Source organism: Orcinus orca, chromosome 19 (assembly GCF_937001465.1).
Source record: "Orcinus orca chromosome 19, mOrcOrc1.1, whole genome shotgun sequence".
Classification (NCBI taxonomy): Eukaryota; Metazoa; Chordata; class Mammalia; order Artiodactyla; family Delphinidae; genus Orcinus; species Orcinus orca.
Genome location: NC_064577.1, coordinates 49,246,328 through 49,261,618, shown reverse-complemented (window position 1 = coordinate 49,261,618; position 15,291 = coordinate 49,246,328). Strand labels below are relative to the sequence as shown.

Below are 15,291 nucleotides of genomic sequence, written 5' to 3'. Positions count from 1 at the left end.
TGCCTGTGTGTTTCATATATTTTAAATAAATTGATCAAGCCAATATATGTGACACAAAAAATGCAAAGTATGTAAGCTTCCAAGAGAGGAACAAGGCTTTACCAATGAAATGTATGCATCTTAAACTTAAAAAGTACTCTTATAAACACTTTCCCCTATTCTTAATGTTTCTTCATATGAACTGCTAAAGAAGTGGCTCTCAATCTTTTATTTTCCTATCCCAACATCCTTCAGGTAAATGACTGACTCCTAGCAGTACTTAACAGGGCACTGTACTGTTAAGGCCACATAGTTAGTAACCATTAGACAAGACTCTTAGAAGGCCACCTTCAGCTTACACAGTGCGAAGCTCCGGACATGACAGTTTTCTTACTTTATATTTCATCCAATAATCACTATGTTATCTCCATCTTTTCCCCAAGTCTATCTATGCACTGGGGGCTGGAGAGAGAACCACGGAGATTTCAAGTAGGTGGCCCAAATTTATATCACAGAAGAAATCTGGACTATAGTGATCAAGGAAGTATCAAGTTCTTTCTCAAACTTTTCAGTGGGATATTTAATCACTACCAGTTTGGGCACAGCAGGAAACAGAAGATAGGTTTTTAGTGTACCACAGATAACCTCCATGGGTGTATTTCGCAAATACTTTCCAAAGATGATGGCTCTATCCATTCACTATGTCCAAATCTTTCCATATTTCTCTATCAGGAAATGCGAAAGCAGACATGAAGGCAAATCCTTTCTAGAAAACAATACTGAAAAACATGGCAAAAAAAATTTGTTTTAAACAGAAGAAAAAGAAAGAAAGAAAAGAGGAAAGGAATATTACATTCATCTTCCAGACATTAGGCTCCCCTTAGTACATTTATGAACCATGCAAGAGCAAATTGTCAGAGTGATTTGGCACAAGGCTGTGTATTTAAAAACCTGCCATGTGCACTAGTCCTCCAGACTACCAGACGTCCCATTGTTTGATGTGTCTGCTGAGAAAGGTGCCCTATGTGTCAGAAGAGCACACTGAATATTTTTCAATGACCCAGGGGGCAGAGGTCGCTTATTATAAATGGATAATGAGACCTAATGCAGTGCTCTGAGTATGGACAATGAAAGGGTCTATCCATAGCCCCTGGTGGATTGGTCATTCAGGCTTTTATTTCCTCTGCACACTTAATGGAGTCAAACAATTGACAGAAATTCTATAGAGAAGGCTGAAACTGAGAGAAACAACTGTATTCTAACTCTGATAGACAGATACAAATAGTGACCCTGAAATGGCGCCAGAACTCCCATCACCACTAACATAGCAGACAGCTGTAGCATTCCCCCTAAATTCCCATTTAGTCATTTGTTAGCAATTAACCTTACTGATGGAAGTGATGGCACATCAAACCACAAGCTCCTGCCAATATCAACCCATTACATTATTGCAGGTAAGCAGACACAGACCATTCTTTTAGTTCCTTATTTTTGGAGAAAAAGGCAAACAGATATCCCTGTACCCTCCATCCTATATCCCCACTACTCAACTAACAAAATGCATATTCAGGGGTATCAGTATCTGAATATAAGAACCTTAAACTCTGGTGGGTTAGAGTAAATGACAGCAGAAGCAGAGGTACTCATGGACTAGAGGCTTTATGACCAATAGATTATTTTTCTTTAATCTATCAGAATCAATGTTCTATCCCAGCCAAATCTGCCAATCTGATGGCAATGAATATTAATAGCATAAATGGAAAAGAATATACTGTCAACTGTACCTGAAAAAAAAGCAGGTCATAAAGCAACCTACAGGGCTTCCCGGTGGCACAATGGTTAAGAATCCGCCTGCCAATGCAGGGGACATGGTCCCGGAAGATCCCACATGCCACGGAGCAACTAAGCCCGTGTGCCACAACTACTGAGCCTGCACTCTAGTGCTTGCGACCCACAACTACTGAGACTGCGAGCCACAACTACTGAAGCCCACATGCCTAGAGCCCGTGCTCCGCAACAAGAGAAGCCACTGCAATGAGAAGCCCGCTCACCACAGTGAAGAGCAGCCCCCACTCACCACAACTAGAGAAAGTCTGCACGCAGCAACGGAGACCCAACGCAGCCAAAAATAAATAAATAAAATAAATAAATTTATTAAAAATAAAGCAACCAACAGGTACAGTAAGTTGTGATGTCACACAGTTGTGTAAAATAAAGTAAGCAAGATATTTAAAAGTACCAAAAAACCCTCTATAAAAACGTTTTTGTTTCATTTCAATTTTAAGAACAATTATGACAGGAAGGTGGTTTGACATGTAATTATGACAGGAAGGTGGTTTGACATCATTTCTCCAAATGATAAATACTAAAGCAAATGACAGAAATGCCAAGACTTACTTCAGAATGGAGTATAGGTCATTATGTTGTAAAAGAGAGGACTTTTGATGGTGAAACATCTCAACAATAAATCAACGATGACAGAGAAACCCAATGAACTATTCCATAGGTGTGAAGATCTATGTAAAGATACGGGTATCAATAAAAAGCATGTATCCCATTAAACACAAAGGGAAAGAAGAAGGAAAAGGGTACTCTAATCTAAACTTTTTGATTAACTATATGATATTTTTTCATTGAGGAAGACAATGTATTCAATTTCATAATGTTCTCCAAATTATACAACATATATATGGCTAAATTCAGGGTCAGTATGTCTCAAACTTCTAGTCTCCTGAAGAAAAACACCATTCATTTCACTAAAATCATTTCTCTATGGAAGGACATGTCAGTGGATAAAATTAACTATAAATAAGAGAATCCATCAAATATAACTCAATATGAAGTGGTTTCTTAAGTACCTCAGATATTCAGACCTAGATAGAGCAGTATGACACACCCAATGACCAACAATGGACTATAAATACTCTATAAATAAGTCCTACATTACAAGTTTCCTCTACAGGAGAAAAACATTTCTTTCTTTCCCCTTCCACCCTACCCAATCTTGGGCAAATATTTATTATGGACAATGCAAGGAAATAGTGTTGAGTACCTCCACCATACTTGGTACATACCACAACAACGATGCAATCCAGGATGTTAGGTTAAATCTAATGTGACACTCCAAAGAAAGCAGCTCAGAAAACTACTGCACATTTAACTGCTTTGCCAGGGTACTGATAATGACCCTGGTAGAGGAGAGCAATACTTTTTTCTTCCTTTTTGTATCAGTATGTTCAAAATAGATCACCACTGTATTGTAAAACCAATGAAACAAGACAGTAAAATAGGCTAAAAATGTCTTCAACTCTAAACCCCAAAGTGTGACTTTATATTACAAGGAAAAATATTTCCTATTTTTACTCTCACAGTTGTAGCCGGTAGGCCAGCAGCAAAAAATTTAGTTGGGAATTAACATCTCTAGAATCTAACCTTAAATATGCTGCCTACTTGTGTTTTTCATACTTCTATGGGTAAGACAAATTTCAATACTAGCTTTAGGTATTATCTACTTCATTATATATACAGATTTAAACAAAAGTGCTAGTAAAGTCCAAGTGATCAGTAAAGCAAAAACGTTTTTAAGAAGCCGATATATCAATAGATAGCCCAGCTATTGAAAAGTAAGGTTTCAGGTGGAGCTTTTAGAATGATTAACACTGCCTTCTTACATGTTATGCTGTCTGTACCATAATGGAACCTCATCTCTTCTCTCTAAATTCTCTCTAGGATAAAATTATTTCAGAGAAAGCTTACATCAATTACTAATTATATATCCAAACAATCTCAGAAAGGAGCTCAAATCTATAAATACACACATGGAAGGTTCTGAGTTATTTCCAAGAACCTACTGAATATTACCACCAGGATACATACTGCATGCACGAAAACAGATGCAACACTGCAATCAGCAATTCTCTCTCCTACTCTAGGCAACATATTTCTCTTTAATGTTTCAATGAATGGCATAACCTAGTGTTAAGCTAGTTATCCATTCCTCCTCACTTTTCTTCAGTAACCTCATATAGTCCCAAATCCTACAGAGGCAACTTGCTCAATTTCTCTGAAATTCAGCCACTTCTCTCCATCCCACTAACAATTAACTTCTTCCTTCTTTGAATTTCTTTTTTTTAAACTTTGTATTTTATATTGGAATATAGCCGATTAAAAATGTTGTGATAGTTTCAGGTGCACAGCAAAGCGACTCAGCCATACATATATACATGTATCCAGTCTCCCCAAGACTCCCCTCCCATCCAGGCTGCCACATAACACTGTGTGTACATGTCAATCCCAAACTCCCTAACTATCCCTTCCCTCTACCCTCCCACCCCTGGTAACCGTAAGTTCATTCTCTAAGTCTGTGAGTCCATTTCTGCTTTATAAATACGTTCATTTGTATCACTTCTTTTTAGATTCCACATATAAGCGATATACGATATTTCTCTTTCTCTGTGTGACTTACTTCACTCAGTATGACAATCTCTAGATCCATCCATGTTGCTGCAAATGGCATTATTTCATTCTTTTTTATGGCTGAATAATATTCCATTGTATATATTACCACATCTTCTTTATCCATTCCTCTTTCGATGGACATTTAGGTTGCTTCCATGCCTTGGCTATTGTAAATAGTGCTTCAATGAACACTGGGGTGCGTGTATCTTTTCAAATTATGGTTTCCTAAGTCATTTCTGTCCCAGCAGCTATGGCTTGAATTCTCTGTACCTCCTTCATCCTTCACCATCCTTTCTATACCAATTAATTCATGCTATTAACAAGCACTTATCACAATGTGTTATAGATACTCATATACATGTTTTTTATTTCTATTTATGTTAGGGAAGGTAATGAGTCAAAAGTAAAGGCAGCAGAACTGGTATAATGTAATATCAAGATAATACATAGGATTTAAGGACAAGAAATGTAAAAATCAATTAGGGTCACCCATATCTACTACTGGCCACATAAAAGAGACTAGATTTACATTATCTCCTAAAATAATTAAATTAGTCCTAAGCAAAAGGTTATTTTGAACCCTCCATAACAAAGCTTAAAAATAAACAAAGAAAGAATCAAATTTTTTCCAAGTAATTTGACTACATCCTAGGAAAACAGGATAATCCACCACTCAACAACATGAAACCAAAAATGCCCAGCATCCTATCAAAAATCATGAGGCACATAAAGAAGCAGGAAAGCACACCAAGAAGAAAAATCAATCAATAGAAAAAAACCCCAAGCAATACCAGGGTGAAAAGAATTAGCACACAAGGACTCTAAAACAACAATTACAAAATATATGTCTCGTATATTCAAACAGGTACATGATGTGGAAAGAAATGAAAGATATAAAAGAACATCCAAATGGAACTTATAGATGAAAAATATGGTATCTGGAACGAAGAATGTGTTGAATAAAACAGCAGATTAGACAGCAGAAGACAATATATATAAATACATAGAAATACAAACTATACAAAATCAAACAGAGTGAAGGAAAGAGAATTTTTTAACTGAACAAAGAATCAGTGAGCTGGGAAAATATCAAGTTGTCAACAGACATATAATTGGAGTCACAAAAGGAGAGAAGCAGAGTGACAGAAAAAAATGTGAAGATGTAACTGTATTAAAATTTTCAAATCTGATGAAAATTAAAACTTCACAGATTGAAGAATCTCACAGACTCCAAGCAGAAGAAAACCACACCACAACGTTATGGTTTAAATACTTTTTCCTATTTTTCTATATTATTTCTATTGTTTTTATGTTTTCTATTTCCTTGATTTCACTCATCTTTATTATTTCCTTTTTTGTGCTTTAATTCCCTCTACTTTACTAGTTTCTGAATATGAAAGCTGAGTCATTGATTTCATTTTATAACATGGGCATTTAGTCCTATAAATTTCACCTTGAGTAGTAATTTAATGCCATCCCACAAATGTTTCATTTTTCTATGAAGTTTTTATTTTGAAAGAATTACAGATTCATAAGAATTTGCTAAAATAGTAATCAAGATACAGAACGGTTCCATCACCATAAAGATCTACCGAACCCTTTATGGTCATATTCAAAACTCTCTGTCGTACTCTGTCTCTCCGCATGATGTTCTTAAGAATCATCCAACTTGTTGCATGTATTTATACTTCAATCTACTATTTTTTTCCCTGAATAGTAGTCTAAGATAGGGATGTGTTCTGTTTTCATTTTCATTCACCTAAAAATAATCCTAATTTCCCTTTTGACTTTTCCTGTGAACCATGTATCATGTAGAAGTGTATTGTTTAGTTTCCAAATATTTGTAGATTTCCCAGAGACCTGTTAATCATTTCTTATTTAATTCCATTGTGGTCAGAGAATATACATACTTTGTATAACTTGAAAGCTTTTAAACTTATTGAGACTTGTTTTATGGCCCAGAAGAAGGTCTCTATTTGTCAATGTTCCCTGTGCACTTGAAAAGAATGTACGTTCTACAGTTGTTGGGTGGAGTGTTCTACTTAGTCTTATATTAATGTAGCAAGCGAGGGTTTAAAGTGGGTTTCTCCAGACTGGTGGTTGCCAAGGGGGAGGAGGTTGGGGTTAGCAGATATAAGCTTTTAGATATAGAACGGATAAACAACAAGGTCCTACTGTAGAGCACAGAGAACTATATTCCATATCCTATGATAAACCATAATGGAAAAGAATATATAACTTAATCACTTTGCTGTACAGCAGAAATTAACACAACATTTTAAGTCAACTATATTTCAATTAAAAAATGCTGATTAAAAAAAAGTGGGGGTTTCCCTGGTGGCGCAGTGGTTGAGAGTCCGCCTGCCGATGCAGGGGACACGGGTTCGTGCCCCGGTCCGGGAAGATCCCACATGCTGCGGAGCGGCTGGGCCCGTGAGCCATGGCCGCCGAGCCTGTGTGTCTGGAGTCTGTGCTCCTCAACGGGAGAGGCCACAACAGTGAGAGGCCCACGTACCACAAAAAAAAAAAAAAAGTGGGTTTCTCCTAAGCAGCATATAGCTGGGGTTTATTTTTTGATCCATGACTTGTTTAGATGTTTAGACCATTTATAACTAATGTGAGCACTGACATGCTTAGGGTTACATCAACTTGCTTATTTGTTAACATTTTATTTCCTTTTTGAGCACTTAGGTTTTTTTAAATTTCATTATATACATCTTTAACAACCTTCAAATGATGCTGAAGTCACATATACTATAAAAACTTACAATAGTATAGTTCCATTTCCCACACTCCTGGCCTTTATGCTACTGTTGTCTCACACAGACACACACACACACACGTATGTATGTGTTTTAAAGACCACACTACATTGATACTATTTTTGTGTTAACAGTGAATTATATTTGAAAGAGAGTTAAATAATTAACAAAAACCCACATATATGCTTTAACCATTTTCAGTGTTCTTCATTCCCTTCCATCTAGTGTCAAAGGCTTTCCCCACCTTTCCTATAATGCCTTTATAAGTAGAGAAAAACAATTATATCCCCAATAAAACATTGGGAGGGGGTTCTATGGATCCCAGTCACCTTTCTATTGTGTATCAAAGCTATATTTCTGTTGAGTGATCCTTTGTTACCATTTAACAAAGAAAATTCAGTAAGCTTAGGGAGGAACTTCTCACAAACCCATGGATTATCTTGGAAGTTCAAAGTCTGACCTACCCCCAACAAAGCTAGTTAATGTCAGCAACTTAAAAAATACTGCTGCTGCCAAATTACCTGAAAGAAAAGGAGGAAACATTATTTTTGCCCTAAATAAAACGTTCCCAAGTAAGCCCTGTTTCTAATTTACAATTTGGGAAGCTCTGAAGCAGACTAAAGAAAAAGCATTGTCTACTCTGGATCACATTCAAAGCTGGTTGATATTTGTTAGTCTCGTCTAATGTTTATCTTTGTTTTTGGCAAAGAAATACACTGAAATAAAAAGCCTATTTTAGAAAAGGTAACTATAGCATGCGTTTTTTTTTTTTTTTTCAGAAGGAAGAAAATATACCGTTAGCACAAAAATCACTAATCACCACTACTATAATCTTTTTATAAACGATTCCCAAGATTTCGACCCAGGCAAAACTTTTTTTTTTATATTAGATTCTTGACTTTTACCTTTACTGAGCTATATAGCAAGATTAGATTACCATCTGCATATCCACTTTGCACACATAAACTAGTCAATCTACTCAAACCGTATGACGTTTTTTGCTTATTCTAAACAGCAGTTTCTTATGGCTTATCCTCCTAATGACAAAGGAGTGATTTCTATCTCCATAGTGAGGAGCTCTTGTAAGGAGCAGGCTATTATAAGTCAATTTATGATACACCCAAATTGCTCAATTTTGTATCATTCCATTCATTTAATATGGGTAGGAAGTGTGACTACAGTTAATACAAAATTTGGAGTTTTAACTTACTTCACTAAATTTAGGTAAGAAGTCTTTAGCGTTCAGGCAGGTTTCCCTTTCCCTTACCACCAGTCACCCTTTTGCCACATATGCAGAACTTTGTTTACAACTAGTGGTGTATTTATTATGATTACAGGGCTGAAAGGGGAGTGGGGATTCCTTGCTAAACATCCTGCTCTCCTACTCTCCTCTCCCTGAGACAAAGTCTCTTTCGCATTTCCATTTACATCATTCTTTGTCCACTATTATTATAATTTCCGGAGTTTGAACAAGTCTGCTTCACTTGATCCACAGATCCAGATACAACCAAAGAAAATACTGACAACGTTTGTGAAGTTTGCATTACAGTTTTACTCCAAATGGTTATATTTGAAAATAGCTTCAGTAATATATTTATCAACAGTTTGCAGGTTGGGAAGTAAGAAGTGATTTTCAATATGGTTGAATAAAACAAAAAACTTCCTGCCACCAGGTACAGTATACACGTCATCTTTTCAAATGGCTTCAGTAAGGGAAACCGGAGAGAAAGTCAAGCAAGAAGGTAATAAGAAAGTTTTCTTAATGAGGCTCTAACTTACAGAGGGCTCAACAGATGGGTAGGCAAAGGCATTCTCTCTAAACTGGCTCCAGCATTGCTTTTACCAATCATATTTCAGCTCTTACTCCTCTGATGCAGATGCCCATGTTTTGCATATTTAATTGCTTCAGTCATGAAATATACTATCTTGTTGAGGACTCTCAATCAAATAGCCTTTCTTTTTTTCTCTTTTTTTTTTTTTGCGGTACACGGGGCTCTCACTGCTGTGGCCTCTCCCATTGCGGAGCACAGGCTCTGGATGCGCAGGCTCAGCGGCCATGGCTCACGGGCCTAGCTGCTCTGCGGCATGTGGGATCTTCCCGGACCGGGGCACAAACCTGGGTCCCCTACATCGGCAGGCGGACTCTCAACCACTGCGCCACCAGGGAAGCCCTACATAGCCTTTCTTTATGTTGAAAACATGACTTTAAAAATCCAGGCTAAATCTGTGTCTCTACTGTCAATGTAAAGAATCAATATAATAATTATTACAGAATTACCTGCCTCTTAGGTATTTTTTAACTTATTAAATTATATCTATACTAACATTTCACTAGATAAGAGGAAACATAATAATTATGTCAGTTAGATATATGACAGACATATTAATTCTATCACTTAGATGACAGATCTGGCAACATCGCCAAAATCACATATTCAGAATGGGGATCCCATTGTTAAGTCCCTGAAGTCTATTATTTGAAAATACGCACTTCTGAGATAAGAGACAAAGGTTCAGAATGATGCTTAAATGTATAGATTATTTTAAAGTTTTTAAAGGACTTTAGCATCACTTCACTGACCATAGTAACACCTTCGTAAGAGCAAGTATCATTACTGATACTTTATATTTTCCAAGTTATTGAGAGGTGGTCTAGAACTGGAAACTAGGCCTTTTCATCCTTATCCCAATGCTAGTCCATCGGGAATTCAAAAGGTCTCACATAAAATGCATTATATTATGTATTTTATTTAGAAACCACAGAATCATCAGTGACTACCTTTCTTTCAAATTGTCTAATTCTGTTCTAGTCCGACTGTGCAACACCTCACAGGTTTGTCCTGTCTTCTCTGTAAACAGCCTTAACTAAAGCCCTCTCATCTTGCTCCAGGATCACTGTGACTCCACTCCCCCCACCACCCCCACCGAACCTCTTATTACAACACTGCCAGGGTGATCTTTCTAAGATGCAGTTCTGATGGTGCCGTTCCAATGCTTGAAAACAACTGATGGCTTGCTACTGCCTACAGTGGCGGTTCTTCAACCGTGCAAGTAGAGCTGCTAAAATAAAGTCATATCCATCAGCTTAATTCACTGGAACAAAAAAATTAAGGAATAGAGACAGTTGCTTTTTTATTATTTTTCCCCCCATATGTTTTTCTCACATATTTGGGACTTGCTACTGTTTGTCTACTGAGCAGACCTATCAAAATAACTAAACAAAGAAAACCAATATCAATTCTGAAAAAGTTACCTACACTTAATCCAACAATTAGTTATTTTCACCCCTATTGAGAAGTAGGGGGAAATGTTCTCGTGAACATTGATATTACATAAATGTCATGTATTTTCCAAGTCATATGATAGAGTTAAATATATGCTTAGATGACCTAGACCCTAACAACTTTTATGTACTCTGCTTCTTGGAACCAGAAAACCACTTACCTATTATCCCCCTGTGAAAGCTTTGGCAACTTAAGTCACTGCCCTCATAATTCAATGTATAACCCTTCACTGATGCACCTGCCTCATTTCCTTTTATCTTTTAACACCTGTCTCCTGAATTAGATACTGAATTCATTGAGGACAGAAGCAACATACTATTCTCATTTAAACCACAAGTTCCTGACACATAGAAGTCACTCAATAAATACATGAAGAAGAAGAATCAGTGAGTTCTATTATACAAGAGAATGAGACTGCCAACTATTTGTTACAATTATAGAGTTTCGTAACTTTAGAGCAAAGTCAATACACTTTCTCTGTTTCCAGTATAACATATAACACACTATAAACATAAAATAAAATTGTTTCACAAATATTTTACTTCATGCTGCATAATACAGCTAGGCAAGAAATGAAGTCTGATTCAACAAAACTCCATTAAAAACATGTCTGTTGATTTTTAGAAAGTTTCTTAAAAACATGCAGTACTCAGAGCCATCAAGTAAAATTAAGGATCCAGTGAATTCTACAAAACTGGATTATAATTGTAAAGAATTTTTAATTCTATGACCATAAACTGGATAATAAATATTAAATTATCTTTTCAGGCCTCACCTACAAAGAAGGCTGTTTCTAGTTCAATCTACATTTTTTCTCCTTAAGTAAAAAAAGAATCGAGATCAATCTCTACAAATGTTAGGGCTTAGGTATAAAAGTAAACAAACAAAATCCTGATGGAGCTGGAATCACTACTTCATTATTGCAAGTAAAATTCTACAAAGCGAAAAGCCTGCTGATACAATTTTCACAAGGAAAAGTGCTTAACTTTTTTCATGTCAGAAATAAATTCCAATTTCATGAAACTTTATTATATCCTAGTATCCTCATTTTTTAAAAGAAATTTTGAGCCCACCAGATATCTCATGGCCAGGGAATGTGAACAGCTAGAGGCATACTTAATGTGTGCTAAAGCTTATGGTATACATTTGTATTAAATATCTTACTTGCCTCAGTCTGATTACTTATGGCCTCTGGCCTATGGACCAGTGGTAATATGCATGGTTGCATTAAAAGTCAGCATTTTAAAATGAAAGCTCAAAATACTCTATGGAAGGAAAAAAAATGAGAACTACTCACGGCCAGCAAGCAGAAACTGATAATACTGTACTGCATCTGCAGCGAGGAGCAGAGGGTGGTTTGCGTTAAATGGTGGTTGCAATTCATTCCATTGAGGAGTTCTAAGGAAACAGCAGAAGAATATTAATATTCAGGCTTAATAGATGGGATGTAAATCACCATCACTGTCACCACTTACAGACATTGATATAAACTCACACTATCTTTGTAATCATTAAAATGAACTTGTTGCAGTGCTGAAACCTGAAACACAAGGCCATCTGCTTAGAAAGAATAAAAGGTGGCAGTGAGTCATACAAATTACATACAGCCAATATTAGTTTAAAGCAGACGACCCTTCAATACGATAGACAAGACATTCAAAACACTGAACAGAGAGGAAGTGCGGAATTCAAATGTCACAACTAATTTTTACCTAATTTCTGACACTTGTTAGAGCTCTCTATTCTTAGAATATGTATACATTTTAAAATAAAATAAAAGCAGATAAAAATGGCTTAAAAAAACGCAGTTAATGGTTGGCTTATTAAAGACCTAATTAGCATCTGAATGCCAAAATAAGCCACTTATTTCAATGATGGTGCAGTAATTTTAATTAGATCTGCCCATTCCTAAATAGCCTGATAAATAAGATATTGATCAGATCAATCCAGTGCAGTAAAGTACTAGTAAAGAATGGTAGAGCCTCCAAAAATCAATATAAGAATATTTTAAAATGTCATAAGAAGAGAGATCATTTTCATATCCATTTTTGTCTGCTTCCTTCCATACATGTCAGGACCAATTTTTTCTGTCTCTCCTATACTATTGTACACTATATTGAACGGATTTTATCCTAGATCTTATTTCTCCATCTTTATACTAGATTACAAAGGTTCTAATGATTATGTTCTTTTGAGAAGGACTCTAATTGTTAATAAACATTTTTATAGTGATAAGCCATTATATCTTGGGGAATCACTTTAAAGGAAACCTTCCAATCTATATATATTAGTTTCCATTCCCCATAATGGCTATCTCAATGTACTTTCTACTTGCAGTGAGCATGAGACTGGAAATAGGGGAAGCACTAAAGCTCTTTATGTGGGATAGGAAAAAAAAAACAAGTCCTAGAAAAGGTAACTCAAAGATGTGAGGAGAAAGAAGTTCAAAGGCAGGTCTTCTCCAAGGCATATACCAAAGACAACTGAATACATAGGACCACACAAAAATTTGTACATGAATATTCTCAGGAGCATAATTCATGACAACTAAACTGTGGAAATGCCCATCAACTGATGAATGGATAAACAACATGTGGTATATCCATGCAATGGAATATTATTTGGCCATAAAAAAGGAATGAAGTTCTGCTACATGCTGCAACATGGATGGACCTTAAAAACATTATACTAAGTAAAGGAAATCAGATGCAACAGGTCACATTTTGCATGATTCCAATTATATGAGATGTCCAGAGTAGGCAAATCCAGAGACAGGAGATAAACTGGTGGTTGCCTAGGGCTGAAGGGTTGAAGGAAAATGGGGGCGGGGAGGGGATGACTGCTAATGGGTACGGGATTTCTTTGGGGGGTGATGAAAATTGATTGTGGTGATGGATGCACGACCTAGTGAAAATTCACTTTAAGTGGGTGAATTGTATTATATGTATTACGTGTAAATTATATCTCAATTAGAAAAGGAATGAATTATAAAAAAACACAACAGGGATAAACCAAAATAATTTTGCTCGGAGAAAAAAGACAAAAAGACTATGCACTCTGATTCCATTTATATAAAATTCTAGAAATTATAAACTGATCTATAGTGACAGAGAACAGACCAGTGGTTGCCTGGGGCTCAGTGGGTGAAGTAGGGATAAAGGGGGGCAGGTGAGAGATTAGAAAGAGGCATAAGAAAACATTTGAGGTGATGGATATATATATAATGTTACTTATGGGGATGATTTCACAGCTATATACATATGTTGTCAAACCTTACCAAATTGTACACTTTTAATATTTTATATCTCAACAAAGCTGTTAAAAAAAACCCCAAAAAACAAAAAAACAAAAAGAGATACTACCTAACCAGAGTCCAGCTGGCTCGGGGAGATGTCATCATTTCCAGTGGGGTGTCATCGCTGATCTTGGGTGCAGTGCTAAGCGGTCGTGGCTCCATCATGTGCTCCACTAAGTTCCCGTAGCAGCTAATAATGTAGAGGGATTCAACTACAACTTGTTTGGACTGATCTACAAAACAGGGAAACAGATCCTGGATATGTGATATTGGCATAAAAGGAGCACAGCATCATTTTTACAAGTTATTGACCCTTCAGTCCGTTCCTGAGGTTGCTGAGAGAAAATAAGAAGGCAGGAACTTTTTCACATGGTGCCTGCTCCTTGCCTAAAAATTGTCTCTTATAAGTAGACGCTAACGAATATGAAAAGTTCTATGCTATCAAAATATTTTTAAATTTAAGCAATTTATTTCAAGAACGACATAAATATACTCAAAATTCTAGTATGCTCAAACAATATTATACAGTCTTTTGTATTTGCCTGAAGTGTAGTAATTTGTCCCACATTACGAAAAACGAATGGTATCAGGTGGGACAGGGAAGAACTGACAGAAAAGGAACCCTGTATGGACTAAGATTTAGTTACACTGGATGCACCAACTCAACTGCAGGAGAGACCCTTTGCCTAAATCAGCCTAACTTCTCATCTACTCTCTCTCAGAAAACTTCCTCCTTTAAACTTCTGGATTAAAACAAACAGACAAATGAAAAACACACACACGTCCTCCTCCCCCAAATCCTTGTCCTTCTTTCCTCTCAATCCTCTTCCTTCTTTCCTCCCACGGCAAATGAAGACCAGTCATACTTTGAGGTCAGGTGCTGAATATGGATCTAATCAAATGACTTTATAAGGAGTACACATGTCCTCACTACCAAACCAGGTTTAGTCCTCTATCTTGGGTTTTACAGTAAACCTAGGAGCATATAAAATCCCTCATGAATGCTGGGTGGGTTACCTTATCTCTATGCCAGAGGACTGGATTACAGCTGCTTTGAGAAAATGGCTAATGACCAGTAGTGGGACATAAAGGGGTAGCAAGTTAAAAGGGTAATTAGAACAGAAGCGAGAAGCATTTGAAATCGAGCTTCACAGAGGGTTTTAACTAGTAACAAAAAGTCATTTCGATAGCATCATTAAAGCTGAGGAGGTAACAAAAAAATAAAGATGGGATAAGAAAATGGAAGGCTTGCATACTTTACTGTGTCCTCTCCCACTTAGGTAAAGAGCCTGCTGTGCCTGGGATCCTATTTCCAAGGAAAGGGCCACTGAAAGGCGATAACAAGGGAAAGGGCTGACGTCTGACTGCCAGTATTAAGCGTAAGGGAGAGCCATTTTGCCAAGAACAATACAGCCTGTGGAACCTGTCAGAAAAGTGCCTCGCTAACAACTCGGTTTCTGACCTACTTTAATAGTATCACAATAATAAGAGGAAATTTTTAACACTCAAAATT

At 36.6% G+C, this 15,291-nt stretch overlaps 1 protein-coding gene across 13 annotated transcripts in view; it reads right to left on the bottom strand.

The window, feature by feature from the left end:
• The window catches only part of BCAS3 (BCAS3 microtubule associated cell migration factor), a 575,920-nt gene that overhangs the window by 303,754 nt on the left and 256,875 nt on the right, over positions 1-15,291 (bottom strand). For all 13 annotated transcript variants that reach the window (XR_007473338.1, XM_049701671.1, XM_033431625.2 and 10 more), the window contains 2 exons: positions 13,846-14,011; positions 11,781-11,881 (listed from right to left, as the gene is read on the bottom strand). Coding sequence is in view for 12 of the 13 variants with exons in the window: in XM_049701671.1 (XP_049557628.1) it covers positions 11,781-11,881; positions 13,846-14,011 (267 nt within the window). In the remaining variant the exon portion in view is untranslated. The remainder of the gene's footprint in view (positions 1-11,780; positions 11,882-13,845; positions 14,012-15,291) is intronic.